This window comes from Oncorhynchus kisutch, linkage group LG15 (genome assembly GCF_002021735.2).
Source record: "Oncorhynchus kisutch isolate 150728-3 linkage group LG15, Okis_V2, whole genome shotgun sequence".
NCBI lineage: Eukaryota > Metazoa > Chordata > Actinopteri > Salmoniformes > Salmonidae > Oncorhynchus > Oncorhynchus kisutch.
This window is the reverse complement of record NC_034188.2, coordinates 24,316,692-24,331,691: the sequence shown is the minus strand read 5'-3', so window position 1 is coordinate 24,331,691 and position 15,000 is coordinate 24,316,692. Positions and strand designations below refer to the sequence as shown.

The window sequence follows — 15,000 nt, the reverse complement described above, 5'->3', positions numbered from 1 at the left end:
GTGAAGGTTGTTTGTCTGCAGGAAGGAGGTGCAAACACTGTTTTCAGTGGACGGGATCAGATCATTGGAGAAACAATAGTTCTCCCTAAGTTCTTCCCTCATCCCATTGTCTTTCATCTACCACCGGACACTGGCTACATCCGTGCCAAACAGTTGACAGTTTATACTGACAGTTATGTAGAGGAATTCAATATAAACACTGGCAAAAGGATACTGTAGAACAAAGTGTCATACACACAAAGTGCAGCACAAACACACAAAACAATCTACAATAATACACATAGCTTTCAAAGCTAAATATCACAAAGGACCTCCTGAGCAAACATGCAGGAAAAAGCTCTCCCGGTTTCTCTCCTGTTGTGTTCTTATCTTTCTTCTGTCCTCTCGAATCCTCTGTGTGTGTCAAATCAAATAAACCTTTATTGGTCACGTACACAGATCTTCAGGTGTTATAGCACAGGGCAGTCCAGAATATAATTGTCCTGTGTTTTATATATGCAGTATATTCGGAAAGTATTCAGACCCTTTGACTTTTTCACATTTTGTTATGTTGCAGCCTTATTCTAAAATTGATTAAATCGTTTTTTCCCCCTCATTATCCTACACACAAGACCCCATAATGACAAAGTGTAAAAGGTTGTTTTTCCAAATGTATGGAAAACAAAGCAAAAATAGCTTATTTATATAAGTATTCAGACCCTTTGCTATGAGACTCGAAATTGAGCTCAGGTGTATCCTGTTTCCATTGATCATCCTTGAGTTGTTTCTACATCTTGATTATGGTAAATTGAATTGATTGGACATGATTTGGAAAGGCACACACCTGTCTATATAAGGTCCCTCACTTGACAGTAGATGTCAGAGCAAAAACTAAGGAATTGTCCGTAGAGCTCCAAGACAGGATTGTGTTGAGACACAGATCTGAGGAAGGGTATACATTTTTGTTTTCAGCAGTGAAGGTTTCCAAGAACACAGTGGCCTCCATCAACAAATGGAAGAAGTTTGGAACCACCAATACTCTTCCTAGAGCTGGCTACCCAGACAAACTGAGTAATCAGGGGAGAAGGGCCTTGGTCACGGAGGTGACCAAGAACCTGGTGGTCACTCTGACAGAGCTCCAGAGTTTCTCTGTGGAGATGGGATAACCTTCTAGAAGGACAACCATTTCCTCAGCTCTCTATCAATCCGGCCTTCATGGTAGAGTGTCCAGACAGAAGCCACTCCTCAGTAAAAGGTACATGACAGCCCGTTTGGAGTTTACCGAAAGGCACCTAAAAGACTCTCAGACCATGAGAAACTAGATTCTCTGGTCTGATGAAACCAAGATTGAACTCGTTGACCTGAATTCCGATCATCACATCTGGGGGAAACCTAGCACCACCCCTACGGTGAAGCATGGTGGTGGCAGCATCATGCTGTGGGGATGTTTTTCAGCAGCAGGGACTAAGAGAATGGTCAGGATCGAAGGAAAGATGAACAGAGCAAAGTACAGAGAGATCCTTAATGAAAACCTTCTCCAGAGCGCTCAGGACCGCAGACTGGGGTGAAACCTGTTTTTGCTTTGTCATTAGTGGGTATTGTGATGTCATTAGTGGGTATTGTGATGTCATTAGTGGGTATTGTGATGTCATTAGTGGGTATTGTGTGTAGATTGATGAAGATTCTTTTTATTTCATCCATTTTAGAAAAAGGCTGTAACGTATAAAAATGTGGATAAAGTCAAGGGGTCTGAATGGAATAATGCTGTGAAATTGTGAAAATTATGATAATTGTAACGGTTTTCCTTAGGTGAAAGAGAGTCAGACCAAAATGCGGCGTGGCTATTGCGATCCATATTTAATGAGACAAAGTAAACACGACCAAATACAAAAACAAATAAACGTAACACGAAACCAGGAAAAACAGGAACAAGGATCCAACACCAAACAGGCTACCTAAATATGGTTCCCAATCAGAGACAATGACGAACACCTGCCTCTGATTGAGAACCATATCAGGCCAAACATAGAACTAGACAAACTAGACAATTAACATAGAATGCCCAACCAGATCAAACCCTGACCAACCAAAACATAGAAACATACAACGCAAACTATGGTCAGGGTGTGACAATAATGCCCTTTTAGTGTAAGAGCTGTTTGAAAAGATGGCCTGAAATTTCTACCTGTTTTGGTGGGATGAAGTTTTGGCCTGACACCAGGCGGTATATATAGTCAATAGACTAATAAGAAAGATCTTTCCAAACCTATCTGTCAATAATAGCTAGTTGAGAAGTGTCTCTTTCTAAGAGGCTATTGATTTGATATTGAGATAAAAACATCTCCATTGAAACATTAACAATCCAAAGTAGATATATTAGGGTGAGCAGTGTCAGAATCCAGAATCTAAATATGAATACGTGGTGTATAAAATGATATGTTAAGTAACAGATATATTAGGATGAGCCTAATCCACTGATAATCCTCTTTGTACATGAGTGGGTGTGTTGGGTTGAGTTGACACAGTGGCTGTGTGTATTGGTCCAGGCACTGTGGTCTAGGCACTGACCCATGGTCGTGGCTCCCAGGGGACTCTCTGTGTGTGTAGAGCCCACTCCTGACAGAGAGGCAGACAGGAACACAGCTTTGTTGGCATGGGCTCATACCAGGCTAACGGCCCCTCTGTGGTTCCCTGGCCCCTTGGAGGAAGTGAAGCTTCCCACTACCCACTGGTTCTCCTCTCAGTCCCAGTACACTGCTCCTTTAATTTGGCACAAAACCTTTAGCTCTGGCCAAGGACAGAGAGAGAGACAGAGAGAGAGAGAGAGAGAGAGAGATCAGCCAATCTCTCTGTGTGTGGCAGGGATGGCAAGGATGCACTGTTTACTGTGAGGCTTGAGTCACAGATGGCACAACGCATTTGCAATTAGGATAATCTCTGTGTGTGTTTTGGTCTGTGAGATGGAGAGAGCGAGAGAGAAACAGAGGGAGAATGTTCTCTGTACGTGGCTTGACCTCCTGTACAGTACATGTATGAAACAGTGTTCACTGGCTGGTATTTTAGACGTCCACAGTAAATTACATAACCAGGAATTGATGCAGCGTAGGACTGCTTGAGATGCATAATAGGTTGGGCATTAAGCCCCCAACTATCTACTTCTATCCCTCCCTCCCCCCATTTACCTTCCTCTTTCTTTCTCTGTCTGTCTGTCTCTCTCTCTGTCTCTCTCTGTCGCTCTCTTTCTGTCCATCTCCCTCCATCTCTCTCTTTCAATCTTTCTCTATCTCTCTCTATTATTTGTTTACATTGCCAAAGTAAGTGAAATAGATAATAAACAAAAGTGAAATAAACAATAAAAAATGTACAGTAAACAAAAGTTCCATTCTCTCTCAGTACTACCAGATGACAGTGTAAGCATTACCAGTTGACAGTGTTACCACTACCAGATGACAGTATTACCAGTACTACCAGATGACAGTGTAAGCATTACCAGTTGACAGTGTTACCACTACCAGATGACAGTATTACCAGTACTACCAGATGACAGTGTAAGCATTACCAGTTGACAGTGTTACCACTACCAGATGACAGTATGACCAGTACTACCAGATGACAGTGTAAGCATTACCAGTTGACAGTGTTACCACTACCAGATGACAGTATTACCAGTACTACCAGATGACAGTGTAAGCATTACCAGTTGACAGTGTTACCACTGCCAGATGACAGTATTACCAGTACTACCAGATGACAGTGTAAGCATTACCAGTTGACAGTGTTACCACTACCAGATGACAGTATTACCAGTACTACCAGATGACAGTGTAAGCATTACCAGTTGACAGTGTTACCACTACCAGATGACAGTATTACCAGTACTACCAGATGACAGTGTAAGCATTACCAGATGACAGTGTTACTAGTACCATATGACAGGATTACCAGTAGTACCAGTGGACAGTGTTACCACTACCAGATGACAGTGTTACCAATACTACCAGGTGACAGGGTAACCATTACCAGATTACCAGTGCTACCAGATGCCAGTGTTACCAGTAGAACCAGTGGACAGTGTTACCACTACCAGATGACAGTATAACCAATACTACCAGATGACAGGGTAACCATTACCAGATGACAGTGTGAGTAGTACTACCACATGACCAGTGGTACCAGTACCAGATGACAGTGTTAGCAGTACTACCAGATTACAGTGTTACTACTACTATCTGACAGGATTATAATTACCAGTTGACAGTGTGAGTAGTACTACCACATGACCAGTGGTACCAGTACCAGATGACAGTGATAGCAGTACTACCAGATTACAGTGTTACTACTACTATATGACAGGATTATAATTACCAGTTGACAGTGTGAGTAGTACTACCACATGACCAGTGGTACCAGTACCAGATGACAGTGTTAGCAGTACTACCAGGTTACAGTGTTACTACTACTATATGACAGGATTAAAATGACCAGTTGACAGTTGTTACCAGTATTACCACATGATAGCTATACCACTTCCAGATGACAGTGTTACCAGTACCAGACGGCAGTGTTACCAGTACCAGACGACAGTGTTAACAGTACTATCAGACAACAGTGTTAGCAGTACTACCAGATTACAGTTTTCTCACTACCAGATGACTGTGATAACAGTACTACCAGGTGAAAGGGTTACCAGTACCAGATGATAGTGTTTGCAGTACTACCAGATGACAGTGTTACCATTACTACCAGATGACAGGTGTCACCAGTGCTACCAGATGACAGGTGTTACCATTACTACCAGATTACAGGTGTCACCACTACCAGATGACAGTATTACCAGTACTACCAGCTGACAGTGTTACCAGTACTACCAGATGACAGTGTTATCACCACTACCAGATGACAGTGTTACCACTTTGAGATAACAGTTGTTACCAGTACTAGCAGATTACAGGTGTCACCATTACCAGATGACAGTATTACCAGTACTACCAGATGACAGTGTTACCATGTTGAGATAACAGTTGTTACCAGTACTACCAGATGACATTGTTACCAGTACTACCAAGTAACAGTGTTACCATTACTACCAGATGACATAATCAGCACTTCCAGATGACAGTTGTTACCAGTACTACCAGATGACATTGTTACCAGTACTACCAAGTAACAGTGTTACCATTGCTACCAGATGACATAATCAGCACTTCCAGATGACAGTTGGTACCAGTACTACCAGATGACATTGTTACCAGTACTACCAAGTAACAGTGTTACCATTGCTACCAGATGACAGAATCACCACTTCCAGATGACAGTTGTTACCAGTACCAGACACACTTCTCTTTATGTTGGTGTCCTGGAAGAGATTCATCTGGAGGTGAAAGAAACACACACATGTTTAGGCGAGGTGTAGGCTAGCGAAATAAAACACTGAAAAAGAAAAGGAGAGCCGCACACTAGGAGCTCAGATACAATCATGTAATAACCTAACATCCAGAGTTATGACAGACAAGCTGTTTTCATCAGGGTCCTGGAAGAGAACAATATGTGGTTCTCCAGATATTATGCCCTAATTTGTCCTATAACGTTCACACACGATGGCCTGGGATTATAGAGCATCCACAATTTTACCAGGAATGTGATTTTAATTTGGGCCGTTCATCTCCTCAGAGACCAAGTGCGGCTTACCCTACACCACAGACATCATTCAGACAGACGCACACACACACACACACACACACACACACACACACACACACACACACACACACACACACACACACACAGGAATACACAGCCCAGCTATTCCATACTTATTTTATGTGTTTCACAACTCAGTGTTTTCTTTCCTAAGGCATGAGATTTCTTTCCTATGAGATTCCCTCTCACCAGCGATGCTTGGCCATAGCAGTGGGGAGTGTGACACAACATAACACAGACTAGCTGCTCTCATTAGTCTACAGAAGAAATGTGTTTGATGAGAATCCATGCTAATGTTGTAATCTACTGTAGTTAGGTGTTGGAACGTTTGTTATTGAGTCCAGGTTTTTGTCATTTAGTAGATAAATGCATGTGGTCTCGCTTTCGCTCATAATTTTATTGTGGTGGTAAATGCTGTGCCTTGACTTTGGCAGCATGTAAAAATACATGGCGATAAATGTTGTCTTTTTTTGAACTGTTATTTAATAAGAAAACATATGTACATCCTTTACACCACAACACATCCATTTGTATGCATTGTAGAAAACACTGGGGGCTAGCAGGTTGGCTTGTCCCACTGGTATAGATGAGTAGCGACATGTTTTGTGGGTTTAGATATATCAATCTATTATTTTGAATGCTAGACAATGAACACAATTATTTAATATATTGTTTCAATAAACATAAAGAACACTATTAAAATGCCTATTTCTTTAAGTAGTATAATGTGTCTCTCAGTTTGATTTCATTGGTGTTACCACCTTGACAAATCACTGATTACAAAGATATACAAGGACCTTGATTATTCCCTCCAGTAGCAAACAGTAGCGAACTTGAGGGAGGGGCCTATAAATCCTCTTCAGGAACAGACCCTTTTTTTTCAGTTTTCGGCAAAAACCAACCTTTCTTTTGTATTTTTTTTTACACCATCTTCTTTGAAATGCAAGAGAAAGGCCATCATGTATTATTCCAGCCCAGCTGCAATTTAGATTTTGGCCACTATATGTCAGCAGTGAAAGTGCAAAGTTTTAGACTGAGCCAATGAACCATTGCATTTCTGTTCAAAATGTTGTTTCCAACTGCCCTAATGTGCCTAATTGGTTGCTTTCAACTTCTCATGTTCGAAACTGTGCACTCTCCTCAAACAATAGCATGGTATTCTTTCACTGCAATAGCTACTGTAAATTGGACAGTGCAGTTAGATTAACACCAATTTAAGCTTTCTGACAATATCAGATATGTCTATGTCTTGCGAAATTGTCTTGTTACTTACAACCTCATGCTAATAGCATTAGCCTACATTAGCTCAACGTCCAGAGGACCCACCGATCCTGAAATACAAATATTACTGGTGACACAATGTTACCATAATGGTAAAGTCATTAAGATACCATATTCATTTATTTAGAATGGGAAGATGTACCAGGGCTCCAAGTGGCGCAGCGTTCTAAGGCACTGCATCTCAGTGCTAGAGGTACTACAGACACCCTGGTTTGAATCCAGGCTGTATCACAACCAGCTGTGATTGAGAGTGCCATAGGGCGGTGCACAATTGGCTCAGCGTGGTCCTGGTTTGGCAGGTGTAGGCCTTCATTGTAAATAAGAATTAGTTCTTAACTGACTTGCCTAGTTAAATAAAGGTAAACACATTTTTATTTTTTTATTCAAATGCAATGCACAAATGCCACTGTAATTGAAAAATGACCTTGAGATAGCAAGGCTAAGACGTTTAAGATGCTATGTGGCCTTGAACACATACCGATTCCTGCCCTCTTTTTTGAAGAGGTGCATCTCATCTGGAACGTATCTGTCTTCCCTCAGAATGTTGGGGTCATCCCAGGCCCTGTTAGTGTTGTTATGTGTCAATTCCAAGTGGCTAGGTTGGTGTCCGCCAGCCAGGTCCGCCAGTCACATACCTGGGACTAATGTGGCGTCGTTGTCAGAAGAAGTAAACATTATATTTATCTAGTTTAGCATCTCTGGCCTCCTTTATTGTGTCTTCTGGCAATGTTGCAAAAGGCCGCAATGAGCTGTTTTTGTCCCCCGTTATTTATCTTTCACTGAGGCAGTTTACATGTCCAGCTGATTTGGTCCATCATGAACCACATGGTTTCATTACAGCATGCTACCATCTATTGGACAAAAATAGAAGTACACTAGTGAGCTTATCAAGCAGCCTGACACGTGCAGCTTTATGTATTGACTTCAATGATATGAAGGCTGTTGTTATGAACAGGGAACACAGATCAATACAGATCAATATAAAGCTGTATAACTTGTATCTGTTCTTGTTCCCCCAGGGTCTTTCAACCCAGACTTTCGTCCTCCTGAGACGCTGTTCAAGGTGTTCTTCTGGCTGGGCTACTTCAACTCCTGTCTCAACCCCATCATCTACCCCTGCTATAGCCGAGAGTTCAAACTGGCCTTCATACGCATCCTCCGGTTGGTCTATTACTTTAATACGGGGCGGCAGGGTAGCCTAGTGGTTAGAGCGTTGGACTAGTAACTGGAAGGTTGCAAGTTCAAACCCCCGGGCTGACAAGGTACAAATCTGTCCTTCTGCCCCTGAACAGGCAGTTAACCCACTGTTCCTAGGCCGTCATTGAAAATAAGAATTTGTTCTTAACTGATTTGCCTGGTTAAATAAAAATACTTATCATATTACTGTAGTCCTTAATTCATCTGCATCCTCCCGTTGGCCTTTTGTATTTCTTAGGCCAATGATATAAAATGATGTTAGAGTATGTACATTGTGTCTGTAGCTGTGGAAACAAAAGACACATTTCAATGGACAATGTTTTTAATTAAACATTTTCCCGCCCCTCCCCAACCTTAGATGCCAGTGTCACTATAGAAGTCGCCCAGGCTGGCGGGCTTCCAACTACCGCACCTCCCACTTCAACTCCTCTGGCCACTCACGGAAGAACTCTGCAGAGTCTGGCTACTCACGGAAGAACTCTGCCTGCCTCAATGGGAGCCAGCGCACCCTTCCCTCCTCAGCCAGCCCCAGCCCCAGCTACCTGCCGTCCTGCTCAGAGGGGGAGACCCTCTCCACCTGCTGGGCCTCTGCCGCCTCCAGGCCCTCCTCTATGCTGCCTGGGAGTCCTGCTGACTGCCAGCTGGGGACACTGAGGGGGGGTGTGGGGGGTGGAGGGACTCAGAGGGGGTTGTCTCACAGGAAGTCCAGCCAGGGGGTGTTCTCGTTCCCATGTGGGGAGCGTGAAGGGGACATACCTGAGGATAAGGTTTGACTGTCTGGGAGTCTTACAGCCATCAGTTGTTGTTAAATGATTCATGATGGGGATTTAAATCATGTTCAGTACCTGATTGATGAGGGGGAGTGATGTATGGTTCCATTTACTGTCAATGGTTCAAGTCAAGTCAAACTGTCAATGGTTTTGTATTGTTGGCATGGAAAATGGTTGAAGGAGTAGAGATGGCGCTACAGTGGCCTCTGCTGTATGTTAGCAGGTATTACTGAGCATCAGGGTCTGTCCAGCATCTGTTCAATGGAACAGTGTCAGATGGAGATGACTACAGATGAAGCTGTATTGTATTTCTCAGAGAAATGATCAAGGGTAATAGTGTAGCAATGGGATAAACCACAAGAACTGTACATTATGGATTTGACCATAGCATATGTTTCATGGCTGTACATACAGGGAGATTCTCGTTTGGGCCAAAGACCGTCCTCCGTCCTCTCTCCTCCGTGACCCAGAAACCAATAAGTGGTTTAATGTTGGAGGAGTGTGTTAATTCGTTAGTGGGAGAACAGAAGAGTGTCTTCCCCTCCTCAATGGCCACCTTTCATCAAGGATACTCATGTGTATCCTAACGCAGAACAGTTTTGAAATCTGCCACACCCCCTTTGAATCAGCTTTTAGGTCAGAGGAGAAAAAAATGAACACATTTAAAAATAATATGCTACTTATTGTTTTATCTATAAATGTATTGAACAACTAATTTAATTTGTTTTGAGCACTTTACACGTGTTTGGGGGATCCACCTGTGTAAATGCACTTTTCCTAGTCATGCGCAAGTGGAGAGGGACCGTCTCATTTCAAGCAACTGTATTTTCATCCACGTTCACTCTCCTCGCTGACTCTCCTTGATTAACTTTGACCTTTTTCAAAAGGAGGCGAGAGTGGACAGAGGAGAGAGGACTGAGGAGAGAGGACGCCAGAGGTGAGCAAATCTAAGTTATAAAAGGCCACAGTATTGGCCCTAGGACTGGGAGAGACTATGCTACCTTGGGACTACCTGTAGAACTGCACCCTAATCTGTCATTCCTTCTCTTTCAGCTGGTCTGATCTGTAAATGTTTCTGATCTCCTGGGGCTGTGGTCATTCTCTTTCAGCTGGTCTGATCTGTGATTGTTTCTGGTCTCCTGGGGCTGTGGTCAACCTCTTTCAGTTGGTCTGATCTGTGAATGTTTCTGGTCTCCTGGGTCTGTGGTCATTCTCTTTCAGTTGTTCTGATCTGTGAATGTTTCTGGTCTGTGGTCATTATCTTTAAGTTGGTCTGATCTGTGAATGTTTCTGTTGTGTGGTCAGTCAGAGAATGGTGCTATATGTAAAGAGCAGATGATCACATTTCTGTTAATGTCACTCATTGTCTTTATGGTGTGTTTGCTTAAATAAAGTCTAACCTGGTTTATCCGGTGTAGTAATCATATTGACAAACATCTAGTGGGTAAATAAAGTCTAACCTGGTTTATCCGGTGTAGTAATCATATGGGGAAACATCTAGTGGGTAAATAAAGTCTAACCTGGTTTATCCGGTGTAGTAATCATATGGGGAAACATCTAGTGGGTAAATAAAGTCTAACCTGGTTTATCCAGTGTAGTAATCATATTGACAAACATCTAGTGGGTAAATAAAGTCTAACCTGGTTTATCCGGTGTAGTAATCATATGGGGAAACATCTAGTGGGTAAATAAAGTCTAACCTGGTTTATCCAGTGTAGTAATCATATTGACAAACATCTAGTGGGTAAATAAAGTCTAACCTGGTTTATCCGGTGTAGTAATCATATTGACAAACATCTAGTGGGTAAATAAAGTCTAACCTGGTTTATCCGGTGTAGTAATCATATTGACAAACATCTAGTGGGTAAGTAAAAGTCTAACCTGGTTTATCCGGTGTAGTAATCATATTGACAAACATCTAGTGGGTAAATAAAGTCTAACCTGGTTTATCCGGTGTAGTAATCATATGGGGAAACATCTAGTGTGTAAATAAAGTCTAACCTGGTTTATCCGGTGTAGTAATCATATTGACAAACATCTAGTGGGTAAATAAAGTCTAACCTGGTTTTTCCGGTGTAGTAATCATATTGACAAACATCTAGTGGGTAAATAAAGTCTAACCTGGTTTATCCGGTGTAGTAATCATATGGGGAAACATCTAGTGGATAAATAAAGTCTAACCTGGTTTATCCGGTGTAGTAATCATATGGGGAAACATCTAGTGGATAAATAAAGTCTAACCTGGTTTATCCGGTGTAGTAATCATATGGGGAAACATCTAGTGGGTAAATAAAGTCTAACCTGGTTTATCTGGTGTAGTAATCATATGGGGAAACATCTAGTGGATAAATAAAGTCTAACCTGGTTTATCCGGTGGGTATGAAAAGGTGTGTAGATAACATTGAGGTGTTATCGCTACCCCATCGATGACAAATCTGATACACTCTGTAAATAAATATATTTCAAAATATTCCTCAAACTGTTATTCATATGTCGAAGATAAAATATTGTATGTTGCCTACATAGATTAGATAGATTAAGGATAGATTAAGGATTCGCAAAGGAGTGGTGTGATGGTACAAACAGACTGGTATCCAGGCACATTTTCAATACAGTCATGATCCCTTTTTTTTACAGACATAATAGGCAATGATAGGCAATGATGAATTCTGCTTTAAGCAGTGATCAAACAGTCCTGAGTGACAGGGGTTGGGAGCAAACAGTGAGACAGTAACAGAGAGAGAGAGAGAGAGAGAGAGAGAGCGAGAGCGAGAGCGAGAGAGAGAGAGAGAGAGAGAGAGAGAGAGAGAGAGAGAGAGAGAGAGAGAGCGAGAGAGCGAGAGAGAGAGAGAGAGAGAGAGAGAGAGAGAGAGAGAGAGAGGGTTTATGGTTGTAATAGCGCTGTATCGATCAAACAGCACTGAGAGGGGACAAGGCAGTCCCTATGATAAAGGAAGAGATAGAGTGTAGTCGGAGTGTTAGACTCCAACCGAAAGCTATGGATCAATCGCTCAAAAAGGGATTTTATCTTCAGCTAAGTCAGGATACATTGAGTTTATATATTTAGTGGGACATATGGCTGAAAGCCTCTTGTAATAGTAGTTATTAGTCTAATTCATTTACACCTTCTGGGTTCTCAGTAATTGGCCTGTGGATGGCTGGTGAGCTCTATCATGGTGTTCTACTCTCTGGGTCCAACTCTTCCACCACAGACTACATCAACCTTACTGATACTGGGGGGCACACAGAGAGCACCTCAGCCCTGCTACGGAGCACCGCCTTCAAAGTGTTTGTGCTCTACATCCTCATCCCCATACCGGTATTCGCGATACTGGGCAACCTCCTCATCGTGGCTTCTGTTAAACGCTTCTGGAATCTCCGGACGCCGACTAACTCCTTCATTGTCTCTTTAGCAATGGCGGACTTCCTGGTTGCTGTGCTGGTGATGCCGTTCAGCTTGGTGCGCTCTGTGGACACCTGGTGGTTCGGACGGAACTTCTGTATGGCCCACTTCCTGTTGGACATGACCCTGTGCACTTCATCTTCAACCTCAGCTGTGTGGCATTGGACCGGTACGTGGCAGTGTGCGACCTGCTTCACTACCCCACACGCATGTCTCCCAGACGGGTCACCATGCTCCTCCTGCTCTCCTGGCTGCTCCCCCTCCTCATCTCCTCCTTCTGCGTCTCCCTCAGCATGTACTATCTGACGCCCCCAACTGGGCACAGGGGCACCCAGCAGGAAAGCCAGACCTGTGTGGCCCAGATCTACACCCCCTATGCTGTGGCTGACTCTATGGTGTGTTTCTTCATTCCTGTTGTGTTCATGCTGTTTGCCTATGGGAGGATCTTTATGGTGGCTCAGAGGCAGGCCAGATGGAATCATTCCATGGAGAAACATCCCGGGCAGCTCCACACGGAGCAGAACCCTACCAGGGAAGACCCAGCACGAGCCAGGCCAGACCCAGCCAGATCAGATCCAGCGAGGCGAGTCCAGGCTAGGTTGGGGGGCTTCTCCATCAGAAAGGAGAACAAGGCTGCAAGGGACCCTGGGTTTGATCATGAGGGTGTTCCTAATGTGCTGGCACCCCTACTTCAGTATCAACATAGCCTTCACTCTGTGGGGAGACAGGATCAGCCCCAAAGTCCTGGAGGCCTCTATGTGGCTGGGCTAACTCATCTCTGAATCCTTTTATTTGTGCCTGCTTCAATAATAACTTTCGCTATGCGTTTGTGGCCATCTTGGGTTGTGAGATACTAGGCAGGCAGATCAGGGGGTGTTTGGTCTCTACTCAGGAGAACTGTAGGCAGGTACATACTATAGTTACCTTGGAAACCATCTCAAAATGACTGCCGGAGTGCAGGTAGATTCCTTTTATTAAACAGAAAATGTATTGGTCACATACACATATTTAGCAGATGTTATTGTGGGTGTAGCAAAATGCTTGTGTTCCTAGCAACAGTGCAGTAGTGTCTGACATCTCACAACAATACACACAAATCTAAAAGTAAAAGAATAGAACATATAAATATTAGGACGAGCAATGTTGGAGTGGCATTGATTAAATACAGTAGAATAGAAAACAGTATATACATATGAGATGAGTATAGCAGTATGTAAACATTATTAAAGTGACTAGTGTTCCATTATTAAAGTGGCCTGTGATTCCATTTCTATATATATAGGGCAGCAACCTCTAAGGTGCAGGGTTGAGTAGCTGGGTGGTAGCTGGCTAGTGATGGCTAATTATCAGTCTGATGGCCTTGAGATAGAAGCTGTTTTTCAGACTCTCGGTCCCAGCTTTGATGCACCTGTACTGACCTCGCCTTCTGGATGATTGCGGAGTGAACAGGCTGTGGCTCGGGTGGTTGATGCCCTTAATGATCTGTTTGGCCTTCGCTGTTGCGCCTTCTTCACCACACTGTCTGTGTGGGTGGACCAATTCAGATTGTCAGTGATGTGTTTGCCGAGGAGCTTTCCACCTTTTCCACTGCGGTCCTGTCAATGTGAATAGGGGCATGCTCTCTCTGCTGGTTCCTGAAGTCCACGATCAGCTCCTTCATTTTATTGACGTTGAGGGAGAGGTTATTTTCCTGACACCACTCCCCCAGGGCCCTCACCTCCTCCCTATAGGCTGTGTCTTCATTGTTGGTAATCAGGCCTACTACTGTTGTGTTGTCTGCAAACTTGATGACTGAGTTGGAGGCGTGCATGGCCACACAGTCATGGGTGAACAGGGAGTACAGAGGAGGGGGCTGAGCAACGCACCTTTGTGTGGCCCCTGTGTTGAGGATCAGCGAAGTGGAGGTTTTGTTTCCTACCTTCACCACCTGGGGGCGGACCGTCAGGAAGTTTCTGGGCCCAGTTGCACAGGGCAGGGTTCAGACCCAGGGCCCCGAGCTTAATGATGAGCTTGGAGGGTACTATGGGGTTGAAGGCAGAGCTATAGTCAATGAACAGCATTCTGACTTAGGTATTCCTCCTATCCAGATGGGATAGGGCAGTGTGCGATGGAGATTGCATCGTCTGTGGATCTATTGGGGCGGTTAGCATATTGAAGTGCCTTTCGGGTGTGATCCTTAATAACTAGCTTCTCAAAGCACATCATGATGACAGAAGTGAGTGGTACGGGGCAATAGTCATTTAGTTCAGTTATCTTTAGTTTCTTGGGTACAGGAACAATGGTGGACATCTTGAAGCAAGTGGGGACAGTAGACTAGGATAGAGTGAGATTGAATATGTCCGTAAAACTCCAGTCACCTGTTCTGCGCATGCTCTGAGGATGCGGCTAGGGATGCCATCTGGGCCTGCAGCCTTGTAATTGTTAACACGCTTAAATGTCTTACTCACGTCGGCCACGGTAAACGAGGGTGGGCTGGGAGCGGGCTGCATCGGTGGCACTGTGTTATCCTCAAAGCAGGTGAAGAAGGTATTTAGCTTGTCTGGGAGCAAGACGTCGGTGTCCGCGACGTGGCTGGTTTTCTTTTTGTAATCCGTGATTGTCTGTAGACCCTGCCACATACGTCTTGTGTCTGAACCGTTGAATTGCGCCTCTACTTTGTCTCTGTGCTGA

General features: G+C 43.7%; 1 protein-coding gene across 2 annotated transcripts in view; it reads left to right on the top strand.

Moving 5' to 3' along the window:
- Positions 1-15,000, top strand: part of LOC109880662 (alpha-1A adrenergic receptor) — a 30,266-nt gene that overhangs the window by 14,584 nt on the left and 682 nt on the right. Inside the window, exons 2-4 of one of the 2 annotated variants that reach the window (XR_002253727.2) lie at positions 7,980-8,121; positions 8,516-9,864; positions 9,981-10,335. Coding sequence is in view for 1 of the 2 variants with exons in the window: in XM_020472847.2 (XP_020328436.1) it covers positions 7,980-8,121; positions 8,516-8,930 (557 nt within the window). In the remaining variant the exon portion in view is untranslated. Of the gene's footprint in view, positions 1-7,979; positions 8,122-8,515 lie in introns of both variants that reach the window. The other variant, XM_020472847.2, reaches the window with a different exon arrangement.